General features: G+C 38.9%; 1 protein-coding gene across 1 annotated transcript in view; it reads left to right on the forward strand.

Moving 5' to 3' along the window:
* mRpS5 (mitochondrial ribosomal protein S5) overlaps positions 1 to 14942 on the forward strand; it is a 329930-nt gene that overhangs the window by 203086 nt on the left and 111902 nt on the right. Inside the window, exon 5 of the mRNA XM_068387104.1 lies at positions 5285 to 5515. Within this exon, the coding sequence (XP_068243205.1) occupies positions 5285 to 5515 (231 nt within the window). The remainder of the gene's footprint in view (positions 1 to 5284; positions 5516 to 14942) is intronic.

The raw sequence follows: 14942 nt of genomic DNA on the forward strand, positions 1-14942 counted from the left end.
AAGTCAAGGAGTAGTTAAAGTAGTCAGAATGAGAAAGAGAGTTGGAGAACAACGTATCCCTCTTGCTACTCTGATTATAACATTTGATCAATGCCGATTACCAAATGTTATAAAAGCTGGATGGCTATCTTTGAAGGTAAAACCATATATCCCGTCACCATTGCGATGTTATCATTGCCAAATGTATGGCCATTTAAGCCAGAAATGTAAAGAAAAACTAAACAATAAGCCAGCTGTTTGTGCCAACTGTGGAAAAAGTAGTCATGGAGTATGCATAGAAAACCCTAATTGCATACATTGTGGGGAAGCACACCCAGCTACATCTAAAAGCTGTGTAAAGTTTATTTTTGAAAAAGAAATCCAGGCCATTAGGACCATGGAAAGGGTTACTTTTAAAGAGGCTCGTAAAAGAGCTCTTGAAAAGCAAATAAGACCAGGGGAACCTTTTTCAATGGTTCTGAAGAAAACTTGTCAAACCACACAGACGAAAATTATATCTCTACTTCTAAGATAAAGAAACAAATGAAAGTAGTTAAAGAGGTTGAAAGTCCCATCGAAAATCTATATCCAGAAATTGTGGAAAAATCAAAACGGACACTTAAAGATCTGAAAATTATTCAAAAGCCAACTACTCCGATTTTAAACAATAGTACAAACCTCTCACAGGCCGTTTCCTTGCCTGATCTGATGGAGGTTGCACTCGAAACCAATTTACCTGGTGAACCCGTAGTGGGGAAGTCGCAAAAACCTGACAGATCACAACCTTTTAATCGAAAAAGAGAGAGACCTCCCTCCCTCTCTCCTCCTACCATAAGAAACATTAAAGTCACGACTTCCAATAAATATGATATCTTGTCTGCTGATGTTTCTGAACAACTAGAAGGTAAATTGAACCAATCAGAAATTCAAGTTGAGGTCCACCATCCTCCTCAACAATTAGATCAAAAGGACACAAAGAAAAAGAGAAACACAAAACCCACTATATCAAGATCCTCTCTAGAGTTACCTCCGGGAAACATTGTTAGATCAAATATTGCCAATGGGAAGACTTCATCTAAGGTGTCTTCCAAAAAATAAAACATAGTTTTTTCCACCATTCTGCAATGGAATTGCCAGGGTTTAAGGGCGAAATATGAACAACTTAAGCTCCTCATACGTGAGCACTCCCCTATAACAGTATGTCTACAAGAAAGCAAGCTCGATGCTAATACTCCTTGTCCTCGAGAGTATGTTAGCTATAGGACACCATATGATCAACGAGCAGGGAGCCATGGGGGAAGTCTTATATACGTTCGTCGAGATGTTCCCCAAATATCTTTGTCTATCTGTACCCCTCTGCAGGCAGTGGCTGTACAGATTGATATAGGGAGAAAATACACAATCTGTTCTCTTTACTTGCCTCCAAATGATAACATCTCATATGATAATATAGTAGAGGTGATTAAACAACTCCCACAACCCTTTCTCTTACTAGGAGACCTTAATAGTAGACATCCTTTATGGGGTGATGTTTTAGCAAATGCAAGGGGTAATATTATATCGTCAATTTTGGAGAATGAAGATGTCGGACTCCTCAATACAGGAGAGCCCACACATTTTCATGTACAGACAGGTACCTTGTCCTGCATTGACTTATCGGTTGCAAGCTCTAACTGTCTTCTCGATTTTAATTGGAGAACATTAGATGATTGGCATACTAGTGATCATGCACCAATCATTATAAACACCAACAATGGTCCACCTTTACAAAGATCACCTCGATGGAATCTTGATAAGGCAGACTGGAATAGATTTCGGGAGTTAAGTGAAATTGAAGGAAATGCAGAACAGTTTGAAAGAGTTGAGGATGCCATAGACTTACTTAATGGAACTCTTCACACAGCAGGAGTGAATTCCATTCCCAAAACAACTGGGATATTCAGACGACGACCAGTCCCCTGGTGGTCGTCAGAACTAACTGCCCTGCACAGAGCCACAAGAAAGTCTTTAACTCGATTGCGCATGCGCCGTAATGAGGAGAATTTAGTCATATACAAGAAATGTAGAGCACAGTTCCGCCGTGCCATGAAAGAAGCTAGGCGCCAGTCTTGGATGTCCTTTGTTTCCTCCATCAACAGTAGAACACCAACATCATCTGTGTGGAGGAAAGTCAAAAAGATAGCAGGAAAATTCACCCCAAACCCACCACCAGTGTTAAAGATAAATGGCCAGTATATGACTGGAGCAACCGAAGTTAGCAATGCCCTGGCTGACCATTTCTCAAATGTATCGCGCAAGTGTCAAGCAGCTCCTGGTCACCAGTATAGGAGCAATGAAGAAAAGAAAGTTTTAAACTTCGCAACAAGAAAGCAAGAGTCATACAATTCTCCTTTTACTGAAAGAGAATTTGATTCTGCTCTTGCTACTTGTAACGATACAGCCCCTGGACCCGATGGAATTCCATATGCAATGATTAAACATGTACCTTTTAATACAAAGTTATTTATTTTAAGCATTTTTAATAGAATATGGCATGATACTAGTTATCCAAGTGTTTGGGAACTAGCAATTATTTTAGCCTTTTTAAAACCCGGTAAGGACAAGTTTTTAGCAGCAAACTACCGACCTATTGCATTGACATCTTGTTTATGTAAAATCATGGAGAAGATGGTCAATGCAAGACTGATTTGGTACCTTGAAAAGAAGAATATTTTATCACCCATTCAATGTGGATTCAGGAAAATGCACTCAACGACTGATGTGCTGATACAACTTGAGTCCTCCATTTGTGAAGCCTTTGCTTCCAAACAGCACCATGTGACAGTTTTTTTTTATCTTGAAAAGGCATATGATACCACATGGAGATACGGTATACTTAAAAGAATCCATGAGTGCGGATTGAGAGGTGAGCTACCACTATTCATCCAGTCATTTCTTTCACATAGAGTTTTCCAAGTGAGAGTTGGGGAAGCTCTATCACAGAGTAGATGCCAGGAAGAAGGAGTTCCTCAGGGGAGTGTGCTGAGTGTAACCCTTTTTGCACTAGCAATCAATGGGATATCCTCAGTCATTCCCCGGGATGTTCTTGCAACATTATTTGTGGATGATCTCTCCATATCATTTGCTGGAGCCAGAATGGCAATGGTTGAGAGAAAAATCCAACTCTCTATTGATAAAATTATCCATTGGGCCGATATGAATGGATTTAAGTTCTCAACAAGTAAAACTACAATTGTCCATTTCTGTCGTATACGGGGAGTACATCCAGACCCGGATATATACATCAAAGGTCAACGGATCCCATGTGCAAGTGAAGCAAAATTTTTAGGGTTGATATTTGATTGTAGGCTTACATGGGTTTCTCACTTAAAAACATTAAAAGCTAAATGTGTTGAAGCTATGAATCTTTTAAAAGTCCTGTCCCATACATCATGGGGGGCAGACCGCAATACAATTTTAAAATTATACAAGGCCTTGATATTTTCCAAAATTAGTTATGGATGCGAAATATACTCCTCAGCAACCCCAAGCCGGTTAAAAATACTAGATTCAATACATCATGCTAGCATTAGATTGTCCACAGGAGCCTTTAGAACCTCCCCTATCACAAGTCTCCTTGTTGATGCTGGGGAGTTGCCTCTGGACCTTTACCGAATGTCCTCTATTATTCGGTATTGGTTTAGATTGCAAAGACTCCCCAATTCTTCAGCCTTTCAAACTGCAAGCCTTGTAAGGCACTCAACCTACTTTGAGTTGCACCCAAAATCTCCTCAACCTTTTGGGTTTCGGGTTAACCAATTATTAAACAATCTGGATATAATTAGAAATAAGGTGCTTCCATTCAAGGTAGCATCAACGCCTCCACGGAAATTACCTGACATATCTTTTTGTAGATACTTTATTGGAGTTAAGAAGAATTTGACTGACTTAGAATCCAGGTCTCTTTTTATGGAACATGTTGAAGAACATAGAGGATCGACTTTTATATATACTGATGGCTCCAAATCTGATGCTGGCGTTGGATTTGGAGTACATAGTAATGATTTTAACTGTAGAGGTGCACTTCCTCTAACAGCTTCCATATTTACTGCCGAACTGTATGGCATATTAACCGCTATTGAGAAAATAGCTTTGGAAAAGGAGGGTAATTTTACAATTTTTAGTGATGCAAGGAGTGTTCTTCAGGCTTTAGAAGTTTTTAATTCTAGTAACCCTCTAGTTTTAAAGATTTTAGAATGGCTTTTTATTATTGGACGGAAAGGTATAACTGTTCGATTTTGTTGGGTTCCAGCACATGTAGGTGTGTCTGGGAATGAGAAGGCAGATTTACTGGCGAAGAATGCGGCATCCGAATTGCTACCAAGGAGATATCCCATTCCATGTAACGATTTCCTACCTTACATCAAGAAATTGGTATGTGATAAATGGCAACAGCACTGGGATAGTCAAGATGGCAATAAAATGAGGGAAGTAACAAATATCATATCACCTTGGAGGTATAACATGATTCCCCGAAAATGGGAGACGACTCTTTGTCGTCTCCGTATTGGTCACACACGGTTGACACACGAGTTTCTGCTGAAGGGCCAACACCAACCGTATTGCGAGGACTGCTTAGTACCTTTAACAGTGAGGCATTTGTTGACCGAATGCCCTAATTTTACTAACTTAAGAAATAGATATCTGTTTGAGGCTCGAGGTGAGGATGGCAGGTTTATCCTTGCCAAGATTCTTGGACATGATGTGTCTTACTATGCGAGCGGAATTTTTAGATTTATTTCAGAAGCAGGTCTTCTGAAAACTATTTAACCATTGTAATGACTTCTTAATTTTTATGGTTTTAATTGAATTTGCTTTTAATTTTCATATACAGTAAATGGTATCGGCGTCAATGACCTTAGATGTCAGGATGCCAGAAAACTTTCAATCAATCAATCAATCAATCTATGAATCTGTCATATCATGCAATATTTCATTACCATGACTTCTAATTTTTAATCTGTAGAGAATACTGTCCAGTAATTGTCAATTACTTTTGTAATACCATGGCCTTTCTAAATATTCTGCCAATGATTTGGCATACTGTACAATGTAAAAGATCAACAATGAATGAGAAATATTGAAGAAAATATAATTTCAAGACCATATGACTGCAACAGATTTTTTACAGTCACATTCATACTGATTTGGAGAAGTTTGCAACATGCGAGGTCTTACTATATAATTTTGATATAAATAAATTTATATTTTATTTTTCGTCTGGATTTTACAGGCATGTTATATAGACTTTTCTTCATTGTTTCAGATACATTTGAAGGGTTTGACACTAAAGTGCTGGAATTTAAAACTGTGACGCATATGAGCGGAGTCTTTGGCCGAAAAAAGCGAATGAGTATGTTTGTTGTCACAGGAAATGGTAATGGCTTAGGTGGATTTTCTTTAGGTAAATCTAACACAGTTCCTGGAGCAATGAGAAGGGCAAAGCAAAGGGCTTCCCAGAAGCTTATATACTTTGAAAGATACAATGAACATACAAGTAAGTATTTTATGTTGATATTGCTTTCAAGTTATGGATTTGCAATATATAATTACAATACAGTACTGTATTAATATCTTTGTGGTTATTCACTTTTTTATGTTTATTCCAAACTAGTTGTTGTTGTATAAAGTTTTTATTTGTCTTGTTGTTTAGTTAGATTTTAAATTGGGAAAGTTGTGTTGTGCCCAATTAAGTGTGACCCTTTGCTTCTTTTCTGTCTATGTGAGAGTATGGACTAAAGGCTTTGTTGATATAGATTGAAAAATATTTAACCCTATCCTTCTCGTATGACTGAAATTTTATGTGAAAGTGTGTACAGTATAACAGAATACAATCATTTTGATTTATCAGTTCTATTGGTCATAGATAGGAAGCATAGCAGGGTGCTTAGTTACAACCTAGAAAATGAAGAGTCTTAAATATTTAAGAGAGGTCTTTACTCTCTGTGATATTTAAATAAGTTCAGGAATTGTTTCTATGTATATGGTTTGCTAGCTTTCTTGATGGAGGTTTATATAGTCTGGCAACTCACTTATTCATCTGAACTGTTTAGATGGAATTAAGTGATTTTTGGTTTCCTCACAAACCCATTACATACTTCTATCTAACACTTTTGATGGTCGCCATTGTAGACTCAATTCCTTATTATGAATTTAAAGATCATGTGCCAGCTAGATAGAAACCTTGCTGTTGGCAAGGCTGGTTTACCTCCTAATTAGCTTCAATTGTTTTTTATTTTGATGAATCTTACATCTAGGATACATTGTTTATGTCTACGAAAGTCTGCCTCTTACCTTTCTGTTTCTTGACCATATCAAGAAATATATTTGATAGTCCTGATTAGGTTAGAAAATCATCTAAATTATTTCAGAGAATAGAAAATATAAAAATTATTTGAACTGCCTTTGCCACTACAATACAAAAATCACCATCCAAAGTATCCCTGTGTGTCGTAAGAGGCGACTAAAAGGGACGGGACGAGGGGGCTGGGAACCCCCTTTCCTGTATTATAATCCTGTGAGACATCAAAGAGGTGGAGCTGGGGGGAGAGTGACTGCTCCCCGCACTCTAGTTTTGGGGTGTTTGAATGTGCGTGGATGTAGTACGATGGAGAGTAAAAGATGTGAGATTGGAAGTATGTTTAGGAATAGAAGGATGGATATATTGGCTTTGTGTGAGACAAAGATAAAAGAGAAAGGTGAAGTGATGTTTGGTGAAATGTCTGATAGAGTGTCTGGGATTGAAAGGGGAAGAGCAAGAGAAGGTGTGGCTTTATTGCTGAGTGAATGAATGACAGATAAAGTAGTGGAATGGAAGGAGATGTCATCTAGGTTAATGTGGGTAAGGGTTAGGTTGGGTAGGGAATGTTGAGCTTTTGTCAGTGCATATGGGCCAGATTGTGAGAAAAGTGAAGAGGAGCGGAATGAGTTCTGGAATGAATTAACTAGGTGTGTAGAAAGAATTATGTAGTTGTCATGGGTGACTTAAATGCTAGAGTGGGCACAGGAGAGGTAGAAGGTGTCATTGGGAAGTATGGCGTACCAGGTGAAAATGAGAGTGGTGAGAGACTGGTAGATATGTGTGTTGAGCAAGAGAAATATAAAAACAAGTATACATGGGTAAGAGTGGCAAATGGAAGAGTGGTAGAAAGGGCGTTAATGGATTATGTGTTGATAACTAAAAGAATGTTTGGAAGATTGAAAGACGTGCACGTGTTTAGGGGTATGGCTAACGGTATGTCTGATCATTTTTTTGGTGGAAGGAAAATTAGTTGTAGCAAAAGAGTGGGAGAATAGAGTAGGTGGATGTAAAAGGGAGCTAGTGAGGGTTGAAGAGCTAATAAAACCGGGGTTAAAAGTAAATATCAAGAAAGGTTGAAAATGGCATATGACGAAGTGAAAGTAAGAGAAACTGGTAATTTAGAGGTGTGGAAGTTAGTAAAAAAAAAAATTGTTTGGATTGCAAGTGATGTGTGTGGCAAGAAGTTTGTTGGAGGCAACATGAGGAAGGGCAGTGAATGGTGGTATGAAGGAGTGAAGGTAAAATTGGAGGAGAAAAAGAGGACTTTTGAAGAATGGCTGCAGAGTAATAGTGTAGAGAAGTATGAAAGATATAGAGAGAAAAATGTGGAAGTAAAACGCAAGGTAAGTGAGGCAAAGAGGGCAGCTAATTTGAGGTGGGGTCAGAGATTGGGTCATTCATATGAAGAGAATAAGAAGAATTTTTGGAAAGAAGTGAAGAGAGTAAGGAAGGCTGGTTCAAGTATTGAAGAGACAGTGAAAGATGGAAGTGGAAGGTTGTTAAAAGGAGAGGAGGCGAGGAAAAAGTGGGCGGAATATTTTGAGAGTTTACTGAATGTTGAGGATAATAGGGAGCCAGATATAATTGCTGTTGCAGGTGTTGAGGTGCCGGTGATGGGAGATGAGAATGAGAGAGAGATTACAAGAGAGGAAGTGAGAGCACTAGATGAAACGAGAGTAGGAAAAGCATCTGGTATGGATGGTGTGAGAGCTGAGATGCTGAAGAAGGGGGTGTGACTGTACTTGAATGGTTGGTGAGATTGTTTAGTGTGTTTTGTGTTGTCAATGGTACCAGTAGATTGGGTTTGTGCATGTATTGTACCACTATATAAGGGTAAGGGAGATGTGCATGAGTGTTGTTATTCAAGGGGTATTAGTTTGTTGAGTGTGGTGGGAAAAGTGTATGGTAGAGTACTGATTAATAGGATTAAGGATAAAACAGAGAATGCAATCTTAGAAGTACAGGGTGGTTTTAGAAGAGGTAGGGGTTGTATGAATCAGATTTTTACAGTTAGGCAGATATGCGAGAAATATTTAGCAAAAGGTAAGGATGTGTATGTTGCATTTATGGATCTGGAGAAGGCGTATGATGAGTTGATAGGCAAGCAACGTGGAATGTGATGAGGTTATATGGAGTTTGTGGAAGGTTGTTGCAAGCAGTGAAAAGTTTCTACAAAGGTAGTAAAGCATGTGTTAGGATAGGAAATGAAGTGAGCGGTTGGTTTCCGGTGAGAGTGGGGCTGAGACAGGGATGTGTGATGTCGCCGTGGTTGTTTAACTTGTATGTTGATGGAATGGTGAGAGAGGTGGATGCTCGAGTGCTTGAATGAGGATTGAAACTGGTAGACGAGAATGACCATGAATGGGAGGTAAATCAGTTGTTGTTTGGAAGGATGTGTGAGAGAAGGAAGTTGAGAGTTAATGTGGGTATGAGTAAGGTTATGAGATGTACGAGAAGGGAAGGTGGTGCAAGGTTGAATGTCATGTTGAATGGAGAGTTACTTGAGGAGGTAGATCAGTTTAAATACTTGGTGTCTGTTGTTGCAGCAAATGGTGGAGTGGAAACAGATGTACGTCGGAGAGTGAATGAAGGATGCAAAGTATTGGGGTCAGTTAAGGGAGTAGTAAAAAATAGAGGGTTGGGCATGAATGTGAAGAGAATTCTGTATGAGAAGGTGATTGTACCAACTGTGATATATGGATTGTAGTTGTGGGGAATGAAAGTAACTTAGAGACAGAAATTGAATGGGTTTGAGATGAAATGTCTAAGGAGTATGGCTGGTGTATCTCGAGTAGATAGGGCTAGGAACGAAGTAGTGAGAGTGAGAACGGGTGTAAGAAATGAGATAGAAGCTAGAGTGGATATGAATGTTTTGAGGTGGTTTGGCCATGTTGAGAGAATGGAAAATGCCTGTCTGCTAAAGAAGGTGATAAATGCAAGAGTTGATGGGAGAAGTACAAGAGGAAGGCCAAGGTTTGGGTGGATGGATGGAGTGAAGGAAGCTCTGGGTGATAGGAGGATAGATGTGAGAGAGGCAAGAGAGCGTGCTAGAAATAGGAATGAATGGCGAGCGATTGTGACGCAGTTCCGGTAGGCCCTGCTGCTTCCTCCGGTGCCTTGGATGACCGCGGAGGTAGCAGCAGTAGGGGATTCAGTGTTATGAAGCTTCATCTGTGGTTGATAACGGGGGAGGGTGGGCTGTGGCACCCGTAGCAGTACCAGCCGAACTCGGTTGAGTCCCTTATCAGACTGGGAGGAACATGGAGGGGAGAGCGGTTGGTTTCCGGTGAGAGTGGGGCTGAGACAGGGATGTGTGATGTCGCCGTGGTTGTTTAACTTGTATGTTGATGGAATGGTGAGAGAGGTGGATGCTCGAGTGCTTGAATGAGGATTGAAACTGGTAGACGAGAATGACCATGAATGGGAGGTAAATCAGTTGTTGTTTGGAAGGATGTGTGAGAGAAGGAAGTTGAGAGTTAATGTGGGTATGAGTAAGGTTATGAGATGTACGAGAAGGGAAGGTGGTGCAAGGTTGAATGTCATGTTGAATGGAGAGTTACTTGAGGAGGTAGATCAGTTTAAATTCTTGGTGTCTGTTGTTGCAGCAAATGGTGGAGTGGAAACAGATGTACGTCGGAGAGTGAATGAAGGATGCAAAGTATTGGGGTCAGTTAAGGGAGTAGTAAAAAATAGAGGGTTGGGCATGAATGTGAAGAGAATTCTGTATGAGAAGGTGATTGTACCAACTGTGATATATGGATTGTAGTTGTGGGGAATGAAAGTAACTTAGAGACAGAAATTGAATGGGTTTGAGATGAAATGTCTAAGGAGTATGGCTGGTGTATCTCGAGTAGATAGGGCTAGGAACGAAGTAGTGAGAGTGAGAACGGGTGTAAGAAATGAGATAGAAGCTAGAGTGGATATGAATGTTTTGAGGTGGTTTGGCCATGTTGAGAGAATGGAAAATGCCTGTCTGCTAAAGAAGGTGATAAATGCAAGAGTTGATGGGAGAAGTACAAGAGGAAGGCCAAGGTTTGGGTGGATGGATGGAGTGAAGGAAGCTCTGGGTGATAGGAGGATAGATGTGAGAGAGGCAAGAGAGCGTGCTAGAAATAGGAATGAATGGCGAGCGATTGTGACGCAGTTCCGGTAGGCCCTGCTGCTTCCTCCGGTGCCTTGGATGACCGCGGAGGTAGCAGCAGTAGGGGATTCAGTGTTATGAAGCTTCATCTGTGGTTGATAACGGGGGAGGGTGGGCTGTGGCACCCGTAGCAGTACCAGCCGAACTCGGTTGAGTCCCTTATCAGACTGGGAGGAACATGGAGGGGAGAGGTCCCCTTTTCTGTTTCATTTGTTTGATGTTGGCTACCCCCCAAAATTGGGGGAAGTGCCTTGATAAATGTATGTATATAAGGGTCCTCATTAAAAGGACCTGGTTTATTTGCTCTAATTACTAGGCTTTGGAGAAGTGAGAGCCTATATATAAATTAGTTTTTCTCGTGAACAAAGCACTAAGAATGCAAACACCTGTACTACCTCTTGGAGTGGAGCTACTATTTTTATCACTGACTTATAAATCTACTGTATCACAGTAATTACAGATTATAATTGCTTGGTTCCAAATCAAAAGTCAAAGACCATTAAAGCATGCCACAGTTCTGATCCTAATTGCTATACTGCACTGTACTATTGCCCATTACTAATTTACTAGTTACACTAAACAGTGTGACCGTATCTTATTTCAGAAATTTGAGTGAAAGAACTGGTAAAGGACTCATCAATTGACATATTGTAATCCAAGTTCATCCTATAAATTATTTCGTACATAGATTGATTGTGTTTATTTTATAAGCAGAAATTCAATAACTGGGAGATCCATCACCAGTTCTGACTTATATTTGTAATAAAGATTCAAACTGATGGGGCATTATTTGATAGTTTGATAGTCTTAAACTCTTAAAGAATATTCTTGGAACAAATAGTCCTTTCCTTTGTTCTACAGAAAAGTGTAGAAACTGAAAAAAATTAATCTTTTAAGGAAGTTTTCAATTTTTTCTGCTAATCTCAAAATCCGTTAGAATCGACTTAAACTGTATAATTACTTTGTGTACCTATCCACAGCATTCATTAAAGGTAAAACGAACATAAAAGGACATATCCATTGTAAATTTTTTTGTACAACATGAAATTTACTCTCAAAATCAGAATTATCACTCTGTAAGAAGATTTAACTTATTACTGCGTCTTGAGCTCAAATACTGAAATCCCCAAAAAATCTGTTTCTTAAAAGAAGACTATTAAGATATTCAGCTGATAAATACTGTACTCCTGATATGGTCTTAGCAAAATTATTAATATTCGTAGCATTTATTTTTACTTTGTAAATACAATACAGTAAATATGTGGCCGAGTGATTAACATTACAGGTACTCCTCGTACATCAACGAGATATGGACCGAAAAAGCCGCTGTTGATCGAATTGGTCGTTAATCGAATTATTCTCTATTATTTTGACTAGTAGTCTTAATTTTCAGTCATACGCAAATGACAGTACAGCTTTTCTTTACAAAGTAAAGAGTATATTAAAGTCTTATATTCTTGTTTTACAAAGTGGATGGTTTGTTGAAGCTTTATTTTTTATTTTACCTGTGGGTTTTTAGGTTTTCACGCTAAAAGTTCGCTTATTGGCAATGAATATCTTCTCTTTCGGTAATTAATAGGCAATATTCTTTCTGTCATATATTTCAAAGAGTATAGCTTTTTTTGTATACAAATTACAGGGTATATTAAAACTATTTTTGTTTAGTACAAGATAAATAAAAGCTTCATTTTTTGTTTTCCATGTGGGTTTTCAAGGTTTTCACACGTAGGCTAGGTTCGTTTATTGGCAGTGAATAGCCGAACTTTCAGTAACGAGTCGACAATATTTTCTCAGTCATATATTTTAAACACTGTCTTAGGTTAGAGTCTCATGCTTCAAGGTACACTCTGGCACACTGTTCTATCTTGTTTCTCTTCCTCTAGTTATTTTGAAGTTTTTATACTCTTTATTTTCAAATTTTTACAGTTTATATATGAAAGATTTATTTTAATGTTATTATTGTTTTTAAACTTCTCTTCTAGTTTTTCTTTATTTCCTTTCCTCACTGGTCTATTTTCCCTGTTGAAGCCCTTGGGCTTATAGCATCCTGCTTTTCTAATTAGGGTTATAGCTTAGCAAATAATAATAATATACTCTTTTCACCCAGAGCTTTCTTCACTCCATCCATCCATACCTTTCCCTTCTTCTTGTACTTCTCCCATCAACTCTATCACATTCTTCATATCCACTCAAGCTGCTAATTAATTTCTTACACCTGTTCTCACCCTCACTACTTTGTTCCTAACCCTTTCTAATTGATATACATCAGCCATACTCCTCAGACACTTCATTTCGATCACATTCAACTTCTGTCTCCGTCGCTTTCATCCCCCACAACTCCGATCCATACATCACCGTTGGTTCAATCACTTTCTTATACAAAACTCTATACCGTCATTCCTAATCCTCTATTCTTTACCACTCCCTTCATTGCTTCCAACTTTTTACATCCTTCATTCACTCTCTGATGTACATGTGATTCAACTCCACCATTTGCAGCAGCCACAGACCCTTAGTACTTAAACTGATCTACTTTCTCAAGTAACTCTCTATTCAACATGAAATTCAAATCTAGCATCATCCTCCCTTCTTGGGTATCCTATAGCCCTACTCTTACCCACATTAACTCTCAACTTCCTTCTGTCACACACCGTTCCAAACTCATTAGTTGACCCAGCTTCTCGTCTGAGTCTGTAACCAGGACAGTATCATCCGCAAACAACAATTGATTCACTTCCCACTCGTGATCACTCTCGTCTATCAGTTTCAATCCTTGACCAAGCACTCGAGAATTCACCTTTCTTACAACTCCATCAACAAACAAATTGAACAACCATGGCAACATCACACATCCCTGTCTCAGCCCCACTCTCGCTGGAAACCGCTCACTCACTTCATTTCCTATCCTAAAACACACTTTACTGCCTATGTATAAACTCTTCACTTTTTGCAACAATCTTCCACCAATTCCATATAACCTCATCACATTCCACATTGCTTCCCTATCAACTCTTATTAGCTTTCTGTAGATCCATATTTGCAACCTTCACCTCCTTACTTTTTGCTAAATATTTCTTGCACATCTGCCTAACTGTACAAATTTGACCCATACATCTCCTACCTCTCCTAAAACCACCCTGCACTTCTAAGATTGCATCCTCTATTTTATCCTTAATGCTATTGATTAACACTCTACCATACACTTTCCCAAACCAAACTCAACAAACTAATACCCCTAGAATTACAGCAGTTATGCCCCTCTCCCTTACCTTTATATAGTGGAACAATACACGCACACGCCCAGTCCACTGGTACCATTGACAACATAAAACAGATGTTAAACAATCTCATCAACCATTCAAGCACAGCACCCCCCCCCCTCCTCCTTTAACATCTCAGCTCTCACACTATCCATACCAGGTGCTTTTCCAGCTCTCGTTTCATCTAGTTCTCTCTTCACTTCCTCTCTTGTATTTGCTCTCTCATTCTCATCTCCCATCACTGGTACCTCACCACCTGGAAAAGCAATTATATATGCCTCCCTATTATCCTTAACATTTATCAACTTTTCAAAATATACAGCCTACCTTTTCCTTGCCTCATCAAAAACGTACCATTTCTATCTTTCACTATCTCTTCATTTCTCAATCCAGACTTCCTTACTCTTTTCACTTCTTTCCATGCCCCCACCTCCAGTCAGCCATCCTCTTTGCCTTACCTACGTTGCATTTTACTTAAAAAATTTTCTCTCTATATCTATACTTCTCTACACTTACTCTGTAGCCATTCTTCAGATGCCCTCTTTTGCTCTAACACTTTCATCTTCACTCCTTCATTGCACCATTCACAACCCTTCCTCATATTGCCTCCTACAATTATTTTGCCACACACATCACTTGCAAGCCCAACGATATTTTCTTTTACTAACTTCCACTCCTCCTCTAGATCACCAGTTTCTCTCATTCCCAACCTTTCTTGATATTCACTTTTTACCTCTGGTTTTTTCAACTCTTCAACTTTCACTAACTCTCTTTTACTTATATTTACTTTATTGATAACAAACAATATTGGCATCAATGACCTTCGATGTCAGGATGCCTGAGTACTCTAAATCAATCAATCACATCTGTTTCTTCAACCTCCCAAGCTTAAGTTTTTGTGCAAAATGGTGCATTTTTTTTTTTGTAACTACTGTAATGTATTATGACTTGCTTCAAACCAAGTAAAAGTTTACCCATAATCTGAGCATACATTCTACCAAGAGGACTATGCATGCTTGAGAACCTTGCACCAGGAAATACAGAAACTATTCAGGGTCCTTAACATTAAAGGAACACCAATATACTTATTTGCACTCATTTTTGTAGGCCTATGTGTTGTTATTGTTTGTTTTTACCTTGACCTCTGACATGCTCTGTAAATAGTCAGCCCTCCTTATTCTGGGGTTTATGTAGCAGAGACAGGACCAAAGACTTAAGAATC

The sequence above is a fragment of the Palaemon carinicauda genome, chromosome 14 (genome assembly GCF_036898095.1).
Source record: "Palaemon carinicauda isolate YSFRI2023 chromosome 14, ASM3689809v2, whole genome shotgun sequence".
Lineage (NCBI taxonomy): Eukaryota > Metazoa > Arthropoda > Malacostraca > Decapoda > Palaemonidae > Palaemon > Palaemon carinicauda.